Source organism: Brachyistius frenatus, unplaced genomic scaffold (assembly GCF_029030835.1).
Source record: "Brachyistius frenatus isolate BFR_SWC_R1_liver_20210118 unplaced genomic scaffold, ASM2903083v1 Contig_124, whole genome shotgun sequence".
Lineage (NCBI taxonomy): Eukaryota > Metazoa > Chordata > Actinopteri > Embiotocidae > Brachyistius > Brachyistius frenatus.
In genome coordinates, this window is record NW_027210723.1 from 638345 (window position 1) to 655687 (window position 17343).

Here is a 17343-nt window from a genome sequence, read left to right on the forward strand (position 1 = left end):
AAATGTCTGAAGAATAACCAGCAATTCTCACAGAGGGACGGAAGAACTTTTCTCTAGATACTCCCACCTACAAGAGGAAAGGGAGGCTGATGATGAAAGATAAATATATCCTGCTTGCTGTTTCAGAGCCCGTTTTAATAAAACTTGAAATAAAGTAAATACAGGGCTCCTTGTCCCTCACTCCACCTGTGGAAACTGGAATTATTCACCACAAAGAACACTTTGGACTTTAGTGTCAGAGAGACCTTGATACACCAACTTGATGCTTTCAGACTCCAAGCTATCTCGGTCTGGGCATCAAACATATAGCACTGTGAATAATGATTTGCAGTGCCATGACTGCACCAAAATGAGCTGAATCATCTCTGTGTGCCACAGTGCAACCATGCAGTCTGGGTCTATAGGATAATCCAGATAATAAAATGATTTTCATGACCTTAATGCCATGTTATGGGTCAGCAGAGGGAAGTGAGTTTTCTGCCTCATGAGATAAAGATCCTCTTTTGTGAACTTTTATTCACAAGTCTCCGGAAGGTTTTTTTTGCATCACATCCATGTAAGGGAGGCAAAAGGTAGCGAGCAAGAGTCTATTCTCCACGAAGGAGTATCTTCCCTCATGAATCACTCTCATTCTGCTATGCATGTTCTAAAACATACTGTAAACATGACAATCACATGACAAGAGGAAAGATGGCAAACCCATGCATCTTATTCCTTCATTGTCCTTGAAGCCTGTGGAAAGTGGTTTCACCACATGGAAGTCAGTGAGTTGGGTCTCACTTTTCTCCAACCTCAAGGTCCTAAACGCAAAACACTTATTATGACCACAAGCTTGTGGTAAAAGCAAGAAATAATTTCTATTGTATCAGTTGTGAGACCTAATATGTCCCAGTGTTTCCAACAGGGCACACGGTGAGCGACAGGGGACCATAAATCCACAGGGAGCTACTGAGTAGATGCAACACACGCAGGGTTGACCTCTTGGATTTAGCAATGACAATGGTAATTGAGCCAGGACTCTCTGAAATTGAGCTGATGTAACTTGCTGGACTATAGTACTAGCACAGAGGTGTGTGGGCTGCAGAGACCCTCTTGCGTCTAAACAATGTGTGTGTCATGGCATGGGTGGAGGACTTAGACACCAAAGGAAAAGCTGAGCTTGTTGTTTCAAGGCTGCATGGCAACTGATACGAAAGCTCTGAACAATTCCTCCAGGGTAAGAAGGGCATCCAGAAAATCCCCCATCTCTTTGTCGGAGGGAGGCTATGCTTAGCCTAATATGCTGCACTCTGATAATGCATTTTCTAAGCCGACTTGGAGGTCCTCCTTGTCATAAGACTCAACTGGGATGCTCTTAACGGTGCCGTATTACTAACCGCTGTTGCAGAGGGGACCATGGGAGGAATATCTTGTTCAGATAATCCACCGTTTTCTCATCCCTGCTCTCTGTGGAGTGGTAGGACTCCTATCCCCTGACAAATAACAACAGAAGTCACAAAAAAGGTAGCCAAGACATTATTTATTGGAGTGAAAATTTATCTAAAAAAGTTTTTTTTTTACCTGCAGCATTTAGTTAGTTTGTACTCTGCTTGAAGGGACGATATTACCCCGGGTCATTCAGTAATTTTACTTCCTTTACTTTTTCTTGTTCTCCAGGGATCAATTCTTGGTCCACTGCTTTTCAAATAGATCATGCTGCCAACAAGCCATTTCATCCAGAGACACAACATTTGTTATCACTATTATCCTACTGACATTTAGTTGAACGGATTTCTGTCTTTTGAGATATAAAAATGGACATCAAACATGCTTTTTTAAAATCTTATTTATTTGACCTTCTTTTTAATCTCAGGTAAAAAAAAATCAATCAATCTCCTTTTCTTCTTAGTTCATGCAACAACTAAAGTAAGCAGGATGAAATTATTAATGTTGGGTTATGTTTGCAACATTACCAAACTGCTTTATGAAAGACATACTGTATCTCTTATGAAAGAGGCTTCTTGTTAAATGCAGAAGCAAAACATGTTCCAGAATTTGTCAGTACTCATTAACTATCCATCTGTTTATTAAGAGTGATTAACTGTGATCAGAGCTTTTACAGGAAAGCTTGAAAATGAAATGGAAATATGCATTACATATTATAATATGTTGCAAAAATGTTATGCATGTCAGAAACTGTTTTAGCAGTGCAAGCATTACTTGAGGATAAGCAAAGCTTAAAAAACTAAAAATGTAAAGATACAATTTTTTATATTTTCATTTAACGATTATTTTTTGTTAAATTTCATAATTTTCTTTTTAAGAAGGATTATAAATGATTTATTTTCTATTTTGGTAGAATTCTAAAGTCAGCAAATGAAGTTGCCTTTAATAATAGGGGAGACTGAAAAGTATAACACTCGGGTTTTTCAACTGCTGTGAACCCATGATGGTCAAAATTCTGTAAATTCTTCATATTTGGCACACAATTTCACAGACATGTTCAACTAATTGTTAAACTGTTTGCAACTCCTCAACTCACAAGAAGATTAAAGGTTATGTCTGGAATATTATTGTACCTTTTAAATAATTTCTGTACAAATAGCAGTCCAAAATTACCTTAAAATACAGCACACAAAATCACTAACCCATGACACAATCAAAGCATGTTTTTGTGGATAAATGACAAGTAAAATATAATTATGCTTGGCACATAATCATCTACATTATTTCCAAAAACACAGAATCAGCAGAGACTCTCTGGAGTTAATGAATGCAGCTACAAAGACAACGAAAACCTCACAGATGCAACTTCCTCCTACAACAATGAGCCTTTGTCTCCTCTCAAAGCACTTGATTCCGCTAAGAGCCATAACTCATTTGTTGACAAATATTATTTACTATAGATGTCAATGTTGCCCCATCTTTTATTTTTCTATTTTTCTTCCGTGAGGATATTGTTCCTCGCTGTCCCGACGGCCCTGTTACTCTGCGCCGAACCTAACAGAGCGTTCGTACTTTTGTCAGTGCCTGTCACCTGCTCCCTCTCCTGCTCTCTCCCTCTCTTTATCTCTCTCTCTCTCTCACCCCACGTCCTTGTATTTCTCTTCTGCTACTGACAATTGAAGTCCAGGGGGAGACTCATGGGTTTGCTTCAGGGAGAGGTGTAAAAAGGGGAGCGGAGAATAAGGAGCAGGTCTCCTGGAGAGAATCTCTGCATCTCAATGCATGTCTTTTGGTTTTCTTCTGATTAACTTTGTCTGTTTGATCTCTGGAGTTTTCTTTTCACTTCCTATCCTCTGATGTGAAAAAGATGGTGCGCTATAAGCCAGGAAGCATTACTAGATAAAAGGCACTGTGCCCGCTATATATGCTTTCTGAACATTCATCTCTCCTCATGACAAGGCTTGCAGTCTGCTTCGTGCTTTCCACGTTCTGCGGCAGTGAAATACTGTAAATATTATTGAGAATGGAGAACAGACTGATTTAATTAAACCAACCAACCAAAAATTATGCCTATGTTTTCCAGTTTACAGTTGTGGTTCACATCTAATCTCAAGTGTGGTGAAAGCTGGTTTGGAGGGAAGATGGCATCAAGTTGACACAACAGTCAATTTTTCAAACTGATCTATAGTGAGAATCTGTAAGGCCTCCGACACACAATGACTTAAGATCTACACAGGGAGATAACTGGTGGCAGTGAATATATGAGCAAACTTATGGCAGGGAGGAGGTGAAACAATTTTGCTTGCATTACATCAAAGCATCAAGTCAGCATCTGACAACTAATAAGGTGATTCAGTGCAATCTTCCTGTAGCTGGCTCTACAAGATTTTCTTCATCTGTTACTGCTGAGTTAAGTTTTTTGAAAACGAAAACTCAATTTTGATTACAAATACATCCAGAAAAGATAATACAAAATACGTCATTTTTCTGAAATGTCAATGTCTCATCTATTATCACAGCACTGTTATTCTCCTTTGCAAAAGGGCAATATAAATGACCAATTAGAATACAAAGGGAACAACTTGAATTATTAAGGCACCATTTATAAGTTCATAAATGCAAAGTCTATAAAGTGTCTAGCTTTTGACAGTTGTAAATACATCCTCAATCATGTATTGAAAAACCTTTCAAGGGGAAACAAGAATGACATTAAAACATGAAAAATATACATCTCGGTTTCCCACAGCTGTATACTTTTTGTTTGTTGTGTTCTCTTTTTCTACGAAAACATCCAAACATAAGTATTAATTCAAGTATGTGGCAGCATACTAAAAGCCTTGCATTGCAATTATTCTGCTTTTCTGTTTTCAAACCTATAATTTGACATTTTCAAATATTTATTGAATAATGTATCTGAAACTTTCAAGGACTCAAACCACTGAATTTAGCAACAAATGTTTTACAAGCAACAGTAAACACACTAATCTACTGGGCACCATTGTGTCTGAAAAGGAAATGCTTGAAATATTTAATTTATTGGAAAAAAAAAAAAACCACATGCACACAACTAATTTATTTTTGATCACTCTAATTAGGCACCCGTGTCAGACAAGATATTGTATATTTGCCTCGAAATTGACACTGCCATTGTATATGTGTATTTAAGGCTTAGCTGGCTGACCTTTCAAGTGCACCAGCCTTATATAAAGCACTAATTTAGAGTCCTATTAAGTTCTGAGGGCTGGCTAATTAATAGCTCCTTAAATACAAAGATTTACGTCTTTGGTGGAACACTGAGGCACTCAGCGGCCATCATGGGAGGCCAATGTCAGCCGAGAGAAAGAAAAGTCAAGCTATTATTACTCTGAGGAATAGAAGACTGTTTAATAGTATAACTACCAAAAGAATTGAGCGCACTGTAGCGTACACTGTTCTAAGCATCTAGAAACTGGAAAGAATAGTACTGTGTACGTTTTTTTTTCCAAATCTTGAACTATTATTAGTTGTGAGAGAAAATATTATATTCAATGTGTTAAAATGTTCTTGTTGAAAATTGCACAGACTGTTATCATTTTGGGTATGAGCAGGCATTTTGACCTGGATATGAACTTCTCCTCATTGCTGTCATCACAGTTACTCAAGCCAGAAAATCCAAATTTTGATCAAAGGAATACAAATAGAGTGTTAACCCTGAGCTGCGCTGCAATGTCTAACAGTCCTGTGAATGTAAATGAGGGGCCGTGAACCCGAAGACAATGTCAGATAAACGGTTCATCTAGGTTATACCAGCAAGATGAATGTTATGATGTCTGTGCCCAGTTGGTGTGAAATAAATCACCCCTGATTGCCACACAATGCATGGTGGCTACAGTTTTCTTGGACTTGCACCTGACTTGCTGAGGAGGAACGCGGTAACAACGGCAGCCTCACAAAATCAAGGTGGCTGCAGTTTTTAGAGCAAGAAGCTGCATTTGCGGTCCACCGAGACACATAGTTGGATGTTTTTTGGAGTCATTACAGAACCCATAGCTCAAGGCGTTCTCGCAGTAGCTACACCCATAAGCTGGCTGGCACTTAATATATGCACACATACTTTGAACAGATGTGTAACATATAAAGCAGGATAAATGAAGCAAAATTCTCATGGGGCAGCTTTCTCAACCCCTAAAAAATATCCCCACAAATCTACCAATTCCTCTCATCCAAAACAATGCTCTATTGTTAAAAGGATCTACTCAGGGGCTGTCTGGCCTACCTATCCCAATCTTGCTACAAAGGGTAGTGTGTATGCATGTGTGCAGGTGTGAGAACAAAAGAGCTGGCATGAGGCAGGCATACAATGTAGAGCTCAACATTGACGTAAGGGGTGAGCCCAATCCTGTCTTTGCATGTGAGTGACTGGCTCCTGCCTTCTGAGAATGCCTTTGTTTGCTTTTAGGTTATAGCTCAATCAACAGCAGCAACACAACAACAACAAAAAAATCTCCCAGTTGTTAAAAAATGGTCAGGCTATATTCAACATATATCATGTGCTCTGTCCCGCTCTTTCCTAATTACACGACACATTATTTCATACATGAGAAGATTTTGGCTTGTGGCTGAATGCAATTTTTGGTTGTTAATGTCCTCTCTAAGTAAACGCAATGTATGTGATTGTCAGGAAAAAAACCTTATACATTTTTTTGAAAGGTGGAAAATGAAGTCTCCTTGCTTCCTTGCTTTTGTCCTGTAGGTTTGGATACAAAGGACTGCTCGCTGTGTCCCAAAGTTCCCTGCAACAGCAACAGATGACTTATGGTGCATGATATCCCTAAGAGACATCTTTCAGTCAGGCCAATGATTTTTGGGATTGATAAGTAAAAGACATTAAAACACCACAAATAGATATTTTACATACTGAATCTCTGTATACTAGTTATTTTAAATTGTGAAGATATTATTAAACTCAGATCATTGAAGATTTTATTTGCTTTCATGCAGATTAAACAAATACGATTTCTTGTGTTAATTGGTGAGATTTCGAGGTGCTGGGAATTGGACTTTGTTACTTGTGGACTTTTTCTCCATAGTTTCCAGTCTTACTTCTAAATTAAGCTAATGGCTGATTACTTTCAGTTTATGCTTTTACACAGATATGGTTAGAGAATGTTCACCTTAATACACTCCTATTAAGCGTAATATATTTGCCAAAAAAGATACAAAATAATACAATAAACAAATTTGAAGAGCAATTCAACTGATAGCATGAATATAATTATTTTGTTCAAATTTCTGTGGATATTTCTATAATATTGTTATTGGGAATTCTCTTGGCCACGATAATTGTGTCGTGAAAATCTGATTGTTTTCTTATTATAATGGTCCAACTCTGACTTAATAACTCTGAAGTTGCTTTGAGTCTGAGCCAAATTTACTGCATGAATATAATGGTCTGGGTACACTCCACAGGGAATAGTTTGCAATCGTTGCATCCTCCTGGGTGTAGACCTACGGTTAATTTTAAAACACTTGGAGCGGCTTTAACCAATCGTGTCCGCCGAAACTCTACCACCGCTGCAACTACGTTTACAAAAAAAACACTCCACTTCACCGTCATCGTACTTAACCACCGACACTGGTCACTGATTGGTCCGGCCTTAAGAGTGACTGAGCGAGCAGTAATGCGCACATGGTTCCCAGACTAAAATCAAAGCAAAGAAAACTGAAGCTGTGAGCAACAGTCTGGAGAAGCCAAGCTATCGGCTTGCATTGTAAGCTATGAAAAGCAAGACGACCCTTCCGCATTCAAGGACATACTCAAGGAAAAACTATTTTCAAGAGGTATGTAACATAATAACATGTAACAATGTGCGTATGTTTTCAGTGTTGCAGGACTTTGAAACATTTGCAATAAAAGGAGCGCATACTCACTGTAGAGGATGGTGCCCTGTGTAGATCCTGTTTTCACTGTCAAATAGAGAAAAACAGTGGTGTCCTTGACTGTAGCAGGTCGATTATTGCTGTCACCAGAAGGCTGGAGAAGGGACGCAAGAGGCTGCAGCTCCAAATAAGATGTGCCATCGAATGAGGGGATATATACTGTGGTATCTAGAAACAAACATTAAATACAAATTGAAGAAATCAATTGAGAAAATGTTGTACAATCATAATAGTTATTAGAGAAAACCCTTTTACACATTTGTTGTAAACATATGCTATTACAAAATTACACTTGTATCTGAATGAAAAATGGCATACTTTGTAAAAGCAATGCCCTCAAGTGTTTTTGTTAGTAAAAAAAGAGGAGCAAAAACTGTCTGGTGTATGGCTTTGCAGCACTGATAGCCTGCCCGTGAGCAGAGTCAGCAGGGCCTTGTCAGGGCCATGCACTACTGAGTCATTTCCCATTGGATGACAAAGCAGTACGACTTTAAGGAAAGGTGGAGGAGGTACGCGCTGAGGTCATCAACTCCACAAGCCAGTGATGATCCGTTGGCCTTTTGCACAAAGGACAATGCACACTTGGTGGATTGCTTGCTGTTTAGGTGCATGACAGTCAATTCTAAATAGGCCACCCCGGCCTCAGCTCAGGGGAGTCTACCTTCAGACCCGAGCTCTCAAGGAAATCTGCAGTTTATTCTCAGCCTACAACTCATAATATACAGTATGTGTAGGGTTTCACTGGCAATGGTCTCTCCTTGTATGAGAAATATGACTCACGTTTACACTTTTTGGGGTCTTTGATGTTGGATCAAATGGATTTTTATATTAAGATGTGAATGATTGACAACACATAGAACAGACTACAAAGTAAAAGAAATGCTATAAGAATATAAGGAAATTTGGTAACGTTGTAACAGAAAGTATTTGGTGGTCTTAAAGTTGGAAATGTGCGTTGACGTCGATTCCATGTTTTGTAGCCTGCTATTGGTTAGTCAAACAGAAAAACAGTAAGTGGCTGCGGCTCCATTTTGTAATTTACTGTTGGACTACTTGATCTGTGAGTCAGACCCTACTTGTGGGCAGATAGAGCAGTGTTAGTGGTTTATTCATGGAAATGCAATTCCAGGGTATCAGTCATTCATGTCAACATGTCGTCCAGAAAATGGCACGATGAGCCAATGAATAGTAGTCGAGCCATACAGGAAGTGAAAATATCAGCAAGGTGACTCACAGGGTTTGACAGTGAGGCCTTTTTAGTGGCCTGGTGGCCAGTTGCATTCTGACTCGGTCCAGTTTAATGATCAATCACTGAAACGACACCCAAGAAGAGTTTCCAGTCTTACCATTTCTCAAATGGTCATAATCTTGTTTTCTTCGCCTGTACTGTATTACTGCTCTGCCACTTTCCCACTTTTGCTCTTTTACTGACCAATCAGAGCGGATGACTCCTCCGAGTCGTGGAGAATTATGTGGAGTAGACATGACAGCTGATACTTCAAATTACAAAGACAAAAATAAAAACTGTTTCTTTTGATGTGGTAGGAACCGTTTTCTTGGTCTGAAAATGATGAATCAATCCTGTAATATTGGTTGGCAATTTTGGAGTGAGGCAGATTGAGCTGGCTCATTTTTAAAGGCAGCAGCAATTACAGCAAACACACACGAGATGCCCATGAAAAGAGCTGGCAGCACCTAGCCAGCGTGTTGGCTAAGCAGGATGCCGACAACCCCTCATCAGGTCCCATTAATGTCAAACACAAAAACAGAAAAGCTCAGCACCCTAAAACCGTCTTCTTTGTTTGTTTTTTGAAAACTATTTGTTATTTCTCCTGACTGAATTTTTCGACAGACTACTCTCTTGTCACGCTCTCTAAAACTCATTACCTGTACAGTGGTCCATTTTATATTCTACAATGAGATTTTCTAAAAATATTCACACATTCAATTTAATCAGTCTTTAAATGCCCTCTGAAAATGTAAGTGCATGACTACAAACATATTCTTAATGTTTAAAATGAATACGGGTAATTAGTGTTAAAAGCAAAATATCTCAAAAGTAAATTTTGAAACAACTAATGTGATGTAGTTATTTTATAATGCAGGATATACCAAGACAGAACTCTGCCTTAAACCAGGGAAAAAAAGGAGGCAAACTCTGATTGATGACGTGGTTAGGGAAAAGTTATTGAAATGACATAAATGGGACAAAATTGTGCTCTCAACTTTAATTTTATCATCCCTTTATGGTCAACATCCTATATCACAGCTTCAAATAGACGAGAAGTAAGGACATAAGTCAATGAGCCGTAGAAGGAGGCCGTGATCAATACAGACCAAGCCTGAATAATTCCCTGCCTCACTGGCCTCGTCTTTTATGGCTACTCCCTTACCTGGCAGCCATTTGCACCATAACTATTTTTTTGGGATCGCTTTTAACTGAATGCTTACATAGTTGACAGAATGTCTTTGGCAAGGTCCACAAACAACTGTGTCTTCTTTGAAGAGACAATTGATCATAGCTTAAAACTCTGACATGCCCATTTGAACTGGCTTTATCTTGACAAAACCTGTCTTACGGTTTGATATCAAATACTCACTCAACCACCAGGCACTGGCCTGGATCCAACTAACGCCAACCAGAGGTGCAGCCCCAAGGTCCAAACATAAGAGAGCGACACTCAGGTCTCAAGATGCTTATGTACAGGCAGCCCATACCATACACTATGTTGAAAATCGAACTGAGACGTACATCTGTCTGATTTAGAGTGACAGCTTTCTTGGCTAAAAATATTTTAAATAAAAACTATATAATTGTACTGATTTAACTGATATTGTTACGAGATGTGTGAGAGCATGCTGAGTGCAAAATTCCCTGAGAAGATGTACATCTCTTATTGTAATACTTCTGACAGCATGACACCTGACATTTTATCTACAAAAGGGATATCTATTAATATTAATATTACCAATCCCAGCTGCAGTCTTAATCCAATACTGACTGAGTATACAGTAATATCCACCCATCACATACTTAAAGCATAAATTGGAGGAGGAAGCACCCAGATCCTTTTCTTGTGTAAAGATTACTCAGCTATTAGTACTATAAATTTCTGTACTCCAAAATGTGCACCTCTAGTATTAAAGATAAAAAAAAAATACCCTGGCCATTTTTGGTGTATATAATATTAAGAATAAGACTAAAAAGAATGAGAAGAACAAGCATAAAAACATATGTCAGTGTTATGCCCACAAATCATTGGCTTTTCAAAAACTTCGACACTTTTATAACAGTGAGCACCAAAAAAAATATAATCTTCCCTCCATTATGTGCTGTAGAATGATAGTATTGTGCACCTAAATATGTTATTTTTCATCCATATAGTCAGGGAAATATGTTGTATATACTACTACTTTAATTACTACTACTACCACTAACAACAATAATAATAATTTTAATTCTATATGTTAAAGTTTCAATTGCTATTTTAGCACTCACATTACCAACATTAATCATATATAGTAATAGATAAATAAAAAGAGGCTGCATAGACTCATGCATAATCATTTATTTATTTTTTTATTATGTGTGCCGTGTGACATGTCAGCGTTTCATCTAGGACACAAACAAGTTCACATCATGAGTCACCGGGTGATGTGACGTACTGTATCTATAATTAACTTAGAGCAGAGGTGACTTGGTTCTACTCTTCTCTTGTGGCTATCACTTAATTCAACAAGATGTGAGGACAAGGTTGTCACCCGGCGAAGTTGGCGAATACACATTCACAGACTTTGTCAGCATGTAAACAGCCCCTGGACTCTGTCTGCAGGCCAAGAACGAGTGTTGCAAAGCACATCATTGGATGAGTGGTCACATGAGACTGCACTCTGTTAAACCTGAGACTGGACTTTTGAGGGGGAGCAGTTTTTCAAACTCAGCAAACACGACACTAAAAGGCCACAGCTGGTATTTAAAAGAAAAGTGTGACAAGTTGAGGAATAAGCAGGAACTTATTTCATGAGGTACTTATTGGAAGGATAAGGCTGAGGTATATATCCCGTGATTATCAGATTGTATCATCAAATTAATTGTAAAAATGTATTCTTTTTATAGGTATTGTGATGAGAATTTATCAAATGTGTATTATTATATCATATGTAATGTGGTATTGCATATCTAGGATATCAGGGTCAATCTCCAATTAGTCAGGTTAGCCTATGTGTGGCAGTCACAAGTGATGATATTAAGTGGAACACCAATTGCCTTTTCCTGAACCTGAGAGGCACAGAGGTGAGAAATAAATGAAAGGACACATGAGTCAATGAATGAATCATATCCATTTGTCCGTGTTGACTGTTTAGACATTGGCCAGCATCTTTAATAACTGGCTCAACAAAGCAGCATCTCTGTCATGTAAGCATGGCTTTCCTCGAAGCTGTTTCCCATGGGAAAAACAAATGAGGATGAAGTCTTAAAAATAGCCAAATTTGTGTTACTGTGCCTGGAGAGACAAATAACTTTTCGGTAGATTACTTAAACACCTGTAAATTTGCATTTTTAGAACACATGGCAGACGTGTCAAATTAGGGTGCCAGGTGCACGCAGGCTGCTCAAGCCATGTTAATGACTGTTAACATCAGTTTTGAGCAGCGCTGTCAGATTCCCATGAGTTCAGTAAATACAACACGACTCTATATGCCTAAATCATGTACAAGTGTTGTAAAAGTGAACATCAGTCCAACTTTCAGTTTTGAAACTCTTCAATGCAAATAAGAATTTCCATCACTTGTAATATTCCCCAGGCTTAAAATGTGCAGCACATATGACATTGGTGGCTACTGTTATGCAAAGCTCCTTATTAAACCCATGACTGAAAACATTACGAGTGCAATGTTTGGAGTTTTGAAGGAGGAGAGATGTTTTATTCAAAGGAGTGAGCAGGCAAGAAGTGAGAATGCATCACCATTGTTGACCTACAAAACATTCTATTGTAACTACTGTAATTGTATTTTGTCCCATAAGAACTTTTTTTTAATTTTTTTATATCAAGTAATTGACTATTCACTCTGTCTCAACTTGCTATGCCTGTTAAGCCATCTGTTCTTGCTCTTGTGCCATTTATAGTGATTAACAGTGGCAGATTTAACACTTGAAAATTGTTTGTTGTTTATATGAAACGATGAATTTCTTGAAATAATTTCAGACAGCGATAGAAAAAAAAAAAGGCTTCTTATTCTAATTTCATGATTGTAAATTTGGCCAAAGAGAAAGACAGTTGGTATGGGCAGATTTTATGAATAAATAGCTAACCAAGTTAGCACCGTAGTGTGGAGCTAATTTGTGTGTGTACGATAAAGTAAAATTCAACATCAGACTGTTATTTTACTGTAACATAAGCCCATTCAGTTGACTTACCGACATATTTCTTTGTATTCTCAAACAGTTAGATTTTTGGATTTACAAAAGGCTGGGCTTTTAAGATGCGAAATACATGATGTGTTTGTCAAATATATAGCCAAATATCACACCAAAGCGTATAATTCACCCACCAGTCCACTAAAGGATACCATGTCAGTGTCATGTTTTGCCTCGCCTAGGCGTGACAAGCACACGCATGTATGACCAACTGGTAAACAGGTAGAGAGTCAAGGCTAATGATGGAGCAAGAATAGAGCCTGGACCTGACCAAGTCGTTTTTGTGCCAAAATCTAACCAAATTGTCAGTGTTTCACATTTAACTTAAACCATTATCTTTTTCTATACCCAACTAAGTGGTTTTTGGTGCCTAAACCTAAAGCACATTACTTTTCAGACATAGGCAAGACAGAATGTAATTAAATTGGTATTGTCTTACATGCTTTGGCGTGATATTAGGCTGCAAATGTTTTAGCACCATTCAGGGTAACATAGGCTTTGATACTGTATTGCAAACTTCCCCTGAACAAGTAAAGAGCAAGGACATATCCACTAATGTCTGACAGATTCCTGTATTGGCTTATACACTATGCAGATATACTACAAGCAATTTTTTCTTTTTAACATAACCTGAACTCCCACAACTTAGTTGGCAATGATTTGCTCCTTGGCCTACTGTAGGTAGATGATTGTCTGACCTCATAAGGACTGCAGCTTCATATTTGAACAGAGTGCAGGGGTGTGAACACTGCTATCACAGCATTTGATATGTCTCAGTCGTGAGCAGCTCGGCTTGAGTTATCAAGCACATAAGCAAATTAATTTATACACTGAACTGTTACTGCTGTTGCCACCCAGAGACTGACTGCAATGGCAACATATAGGTGGCTGTCTTCTACACTGTCAGAACATCATGAATGGCAACAGAGGTAAAAAGGGATGTCAGGAGCTACTTCAAGTGCTTCGCAATCTGCAAAGCAAAAACTCCTTACTATGTGTGGCTGGTACTGCTGTCTCCTTAGTTTTAGTGTTGGAGGGGTTGGTACAAAATAAATATTTTTGCTTGGGACAGGGGTGGGAGCTTTAGCTGAATGTTGAGGAAGTGCTGCAAGGTCATATTCTCATTCTCAGTGAGCGTTGGAGGTGAACATGGACACACAACGATTCAAGCTGCTTATATGGATCTTTCATTTCATTAATCATACACTGAATAATTCACATCACTCAAAATTCTTAATGCAGCTGACTCTATTCTCCCTCATAGTGAAACCTATTAGTCAAAGAGGCTCAGCATATATTAACCAACATAATTTGTTGGCTGGCTCTTGATGATACCACAGTAGGTTTTTAAGCTTTTTTTTACTGCCTGTGTGTGTTTTATATACGATGTGTAACAACTGGGAAACACTGTCAGGTAAATGCAAAAAAAAAAAAAAAAAAAAATCTTCAAGCCTACCTTTCTCACAGAATGTTCCAGTAAAATGAAGCGGACAGTGACAGGAAGGCAGAGCTTCACCAGGCAGCTGCAGCTGATGACATGTTCCTCCGTTGCGGCAAATACCTTCCCGGCAAGCTTGAGGTTCAAGCAGAGGTTGTTTTGGTGTTTGTGTGGGAGCTGCCAATGTTCTTGTGTTCGCTGTGTCAGATGTAGCTGATTGAGTTGTTGAACTTGTTGTGGAGGCATCTGTGGCATACAAAGTATATCTGGAACATTGGACAAAAGTTTGAATAAGTTTTAGTGGGCCAAAATCCAATTTAACATTAAAATGATTTGCTTTTAAGGCTAAAGATATGAACTAGAGTAGATCCCATTGAGGGGAATTTATCCATTGAATGAGAGGTAAATGTAAAGTGCAGTCATTTACCAAGTAGACATATTTTTGACTACAATCCCAGAAAGAGTGAAAAACTTGAATATTATTTATCACAAGAAGTTGTCAGATTTTCCCCTCTGTGTCAGACAATGCAAAAGGGTTTGAAGAGTGTTTTTGTGCGTGTTCCCAGGCAAACTGATAACCAACTGAAAACATAGAAACTACAATTATCAGATGAAAATTCGAAAGAAAAGATCATGGTAAAGCCAGTTATTGTTTTACTATGTGGACACTTTACCTGCATCGGTCTACGTTGCTTCCTGCGATGGCGTCAGATGTGTAGAAGCTCCTCAGTTTATTCATTTCAATGACTTCAATGCAGCCAGTATAGTTATGGAACGGTTTTGCTCTCTTACGGAAAGAAAATACATACATAGGTGCAATTTTAATGTTATATTGTGTACAATTTATGTTAACTTTAAACTATGCATGTCTTTCAGAAGCTTGTGATTTCAGTAGGTAGTTAAAATAACACACAGCCCTTAATTTTACCTGATTGGGAAGATATTGTTGCGGCAAACCCCCTGTGAACACGTGGTTTGTTCTTTGTATCATGTGTCCCAACCAGTAATTACTTGTTGTACTTTTAATCTTCTCATGGCCAGAAATAGTTAACTCTGCCTCACAAGGGGTCAGGTGTTGTCTGTAAAAAAGAATAAACACTTCTGGTCAAATGTACAACCAGCAAACGTACACAAGTTGTTGCAGAAAATGGGATGTATTCAACATGTCACGTCCTTCATTGTTAAGGGAAGAAATGTGTCGTTGCTGTCATTGTAGTTATTACTTCACATATGTGCAGGCATATCTGTTTTCTCTCTTTAGGAGCCTGTGACAATTTCACAAATAAATATCAACATATTTCTACAAGTTAAAGAAGGAACGAACATCTTTAGCTAAGATTGTGATTTCTTTGACAAAGCAAAAAAAAGAAAAAAAAAGAATCGATCCTCATGGAAGGTTTTCAATGGCTTAGCAATTGTATATTCCAACTCTAATTAAAACTCATTCTCTGAGATGAACTGCTGCAATAAAGACTGGGAATTTGCTCTTGCAGTTAATATTAAATTATTAATTTCATGTGTTTTAACTTTCTATGTTTGTAGTGAATACTGAGATTTAAACTTTTTGGCACACGTGTCCAATTATTTGGCTCCCTCTGCATTCAGTAACCACAATCCTTGTCTGAGGTGCTGCCGCTGAACCCCATTTTGTTTTCTCTAGGTGTCTTATGAGTCTCCACGCAACTATTTTCGACCCACCCCACAGCCATTCATAGATTTCAAAAACCAATTCTCCACTCTGAAACAACAGGGGAGAGCAGATAATTACCTAAGTGCAGATTCTGGACTAACTGTCTGCAGCTTGAGGGTACTCAGGCCACAGATGCACAGTCCCCTCTCCACTGTCTCCCGATACTTCCCTTGTTCCCTGAGTGGAAGTTAGGAGGTCCATGAAGCAATCTAGTCTGATTTGTTAAGCCTGTACTTTGCAGGCTGTTGCATACGCTGGCTAAACACTCGGGGCACTAACTCCGAGCTGCATAAGTCCTTCCTCTAGAGCCAGCATGGAGAGGCGGTTAATTTAGAAGCAGTCTGCCAGAGCGGCCTGGCCAACAGCCAGAGGGCACTGTGCTCACTGTCCTTGAGAAGTCAGCCCCACTGGGTTTCTATTTAACATATTGAAAAGCGTCTTTGACGGGAAGATATATTAAAAGTCTATAATGAGTTAGGCGGTGACGTTGAGGATGGCCATGGTGTTGTAGCTCTGGGTCAAATCAGACAAAGATGGACGGACTCAGCCATCAGACTATTACAAAGAATTTGCTTTGTGACACCAGAAACCATTTTTCCATACTCCCAACCCTCTAGTTATGACAGCTCTCTTTCTTACAATGTCTCAAGAGGTTTGTACAGAACATTATGATTGATTCATAATGCTGTTGTATTTTTCTTGCAGGGGGGAGGGGGGAAACAGGGGCGAAGCTTCGTAGCCTCTTAAACATGATTGGCCTCTTGCATATTTAGGGCAGTGCAGCTTTCAGCCAAGCAAGCATGATGCAACCTTCCCACTCAGCATTGTTTCAGATGGACATTTGCTCACCTTTGGCAGAGTGTGTTCATTATCACCTTCAGTACCTTAACTTTTATCTACTTGTGTCCGTGTTCATCGCTATGAAAATGACATCTTCATAAAATGTAATCCAACATTTTCTCAATCTTACATTTTTTGATTTGACAAGTTTTTCTTTTTGCCAAAACATTATTTCTTAAAAAAAAAGAAGAGGAAACAGTGCCTTTGTGTCATATTAAAAAGTCTCTCTGTCCGCTGTTCTCTATACTTGAATGCCAAGTAAACTGATTTGATACTGAGTTGAACATTAGCTGCTTTGTTTCAGCTTCCAGCTCATTCATTATAAACTTTGTGTCTCGAAGCTAAACCACAATCTTTCTCATGTCAGAATATAATGGAGAGGGCTGGCAGGAAGACTGCACATGGGCTAAGGAACAATATAACTAAAGGGGCCACAGCCTCACTTTAAATCATTTAATCATTGATTTTGTGCTCGGCTCTTGCTTGTTAATCTTTCTGTAATGAAAAACTGCAAATGAAGACTTTAGAACAGCCAATAAAACATGGTCAGTGATCACTAATGCATTTTAATAGGCACATTCTGACGTTTGTTTTAGTTCTTTAAAATGTAAG

The 17343-nt window shown here is 38.6% G+C and overlaps 1 protein-coding gene across 1 annotated transcript in view; it reads right to left on the reverse strand.

Annotated features, from left to right (window-relative positions):
• The window catches only part of eys (eyes shut homolog), a 138021-nt gene that overhangs the window by 39136 nt on the left and 81542 nt on the right, over nucleotides 1-17343 (reverse strand). The window contains exons 36-39 of the mRNA XM_069713923.1: nucleotides 15130-15280; nucleotides 14876-14988; nucleotides 14220-14467; nucleotides 7336-7512 (exon numbers count right to left, since the gene is read on the reverse strand). Of these exons, the coding sequence (XP_069570024.1) occupies nucleotides 7336-7512; nucleotides 14220-14467; nucleotides 14876-14988; nucleotides 15130-15280 (689 nt within the window). The remainder of the gene's footprint in view (nucleotides 1-7335; nucleotides 7513-14219; nucleotides 14468-14875; nucleotides 14989-15129; nucleotides 15281-17343) is intronic.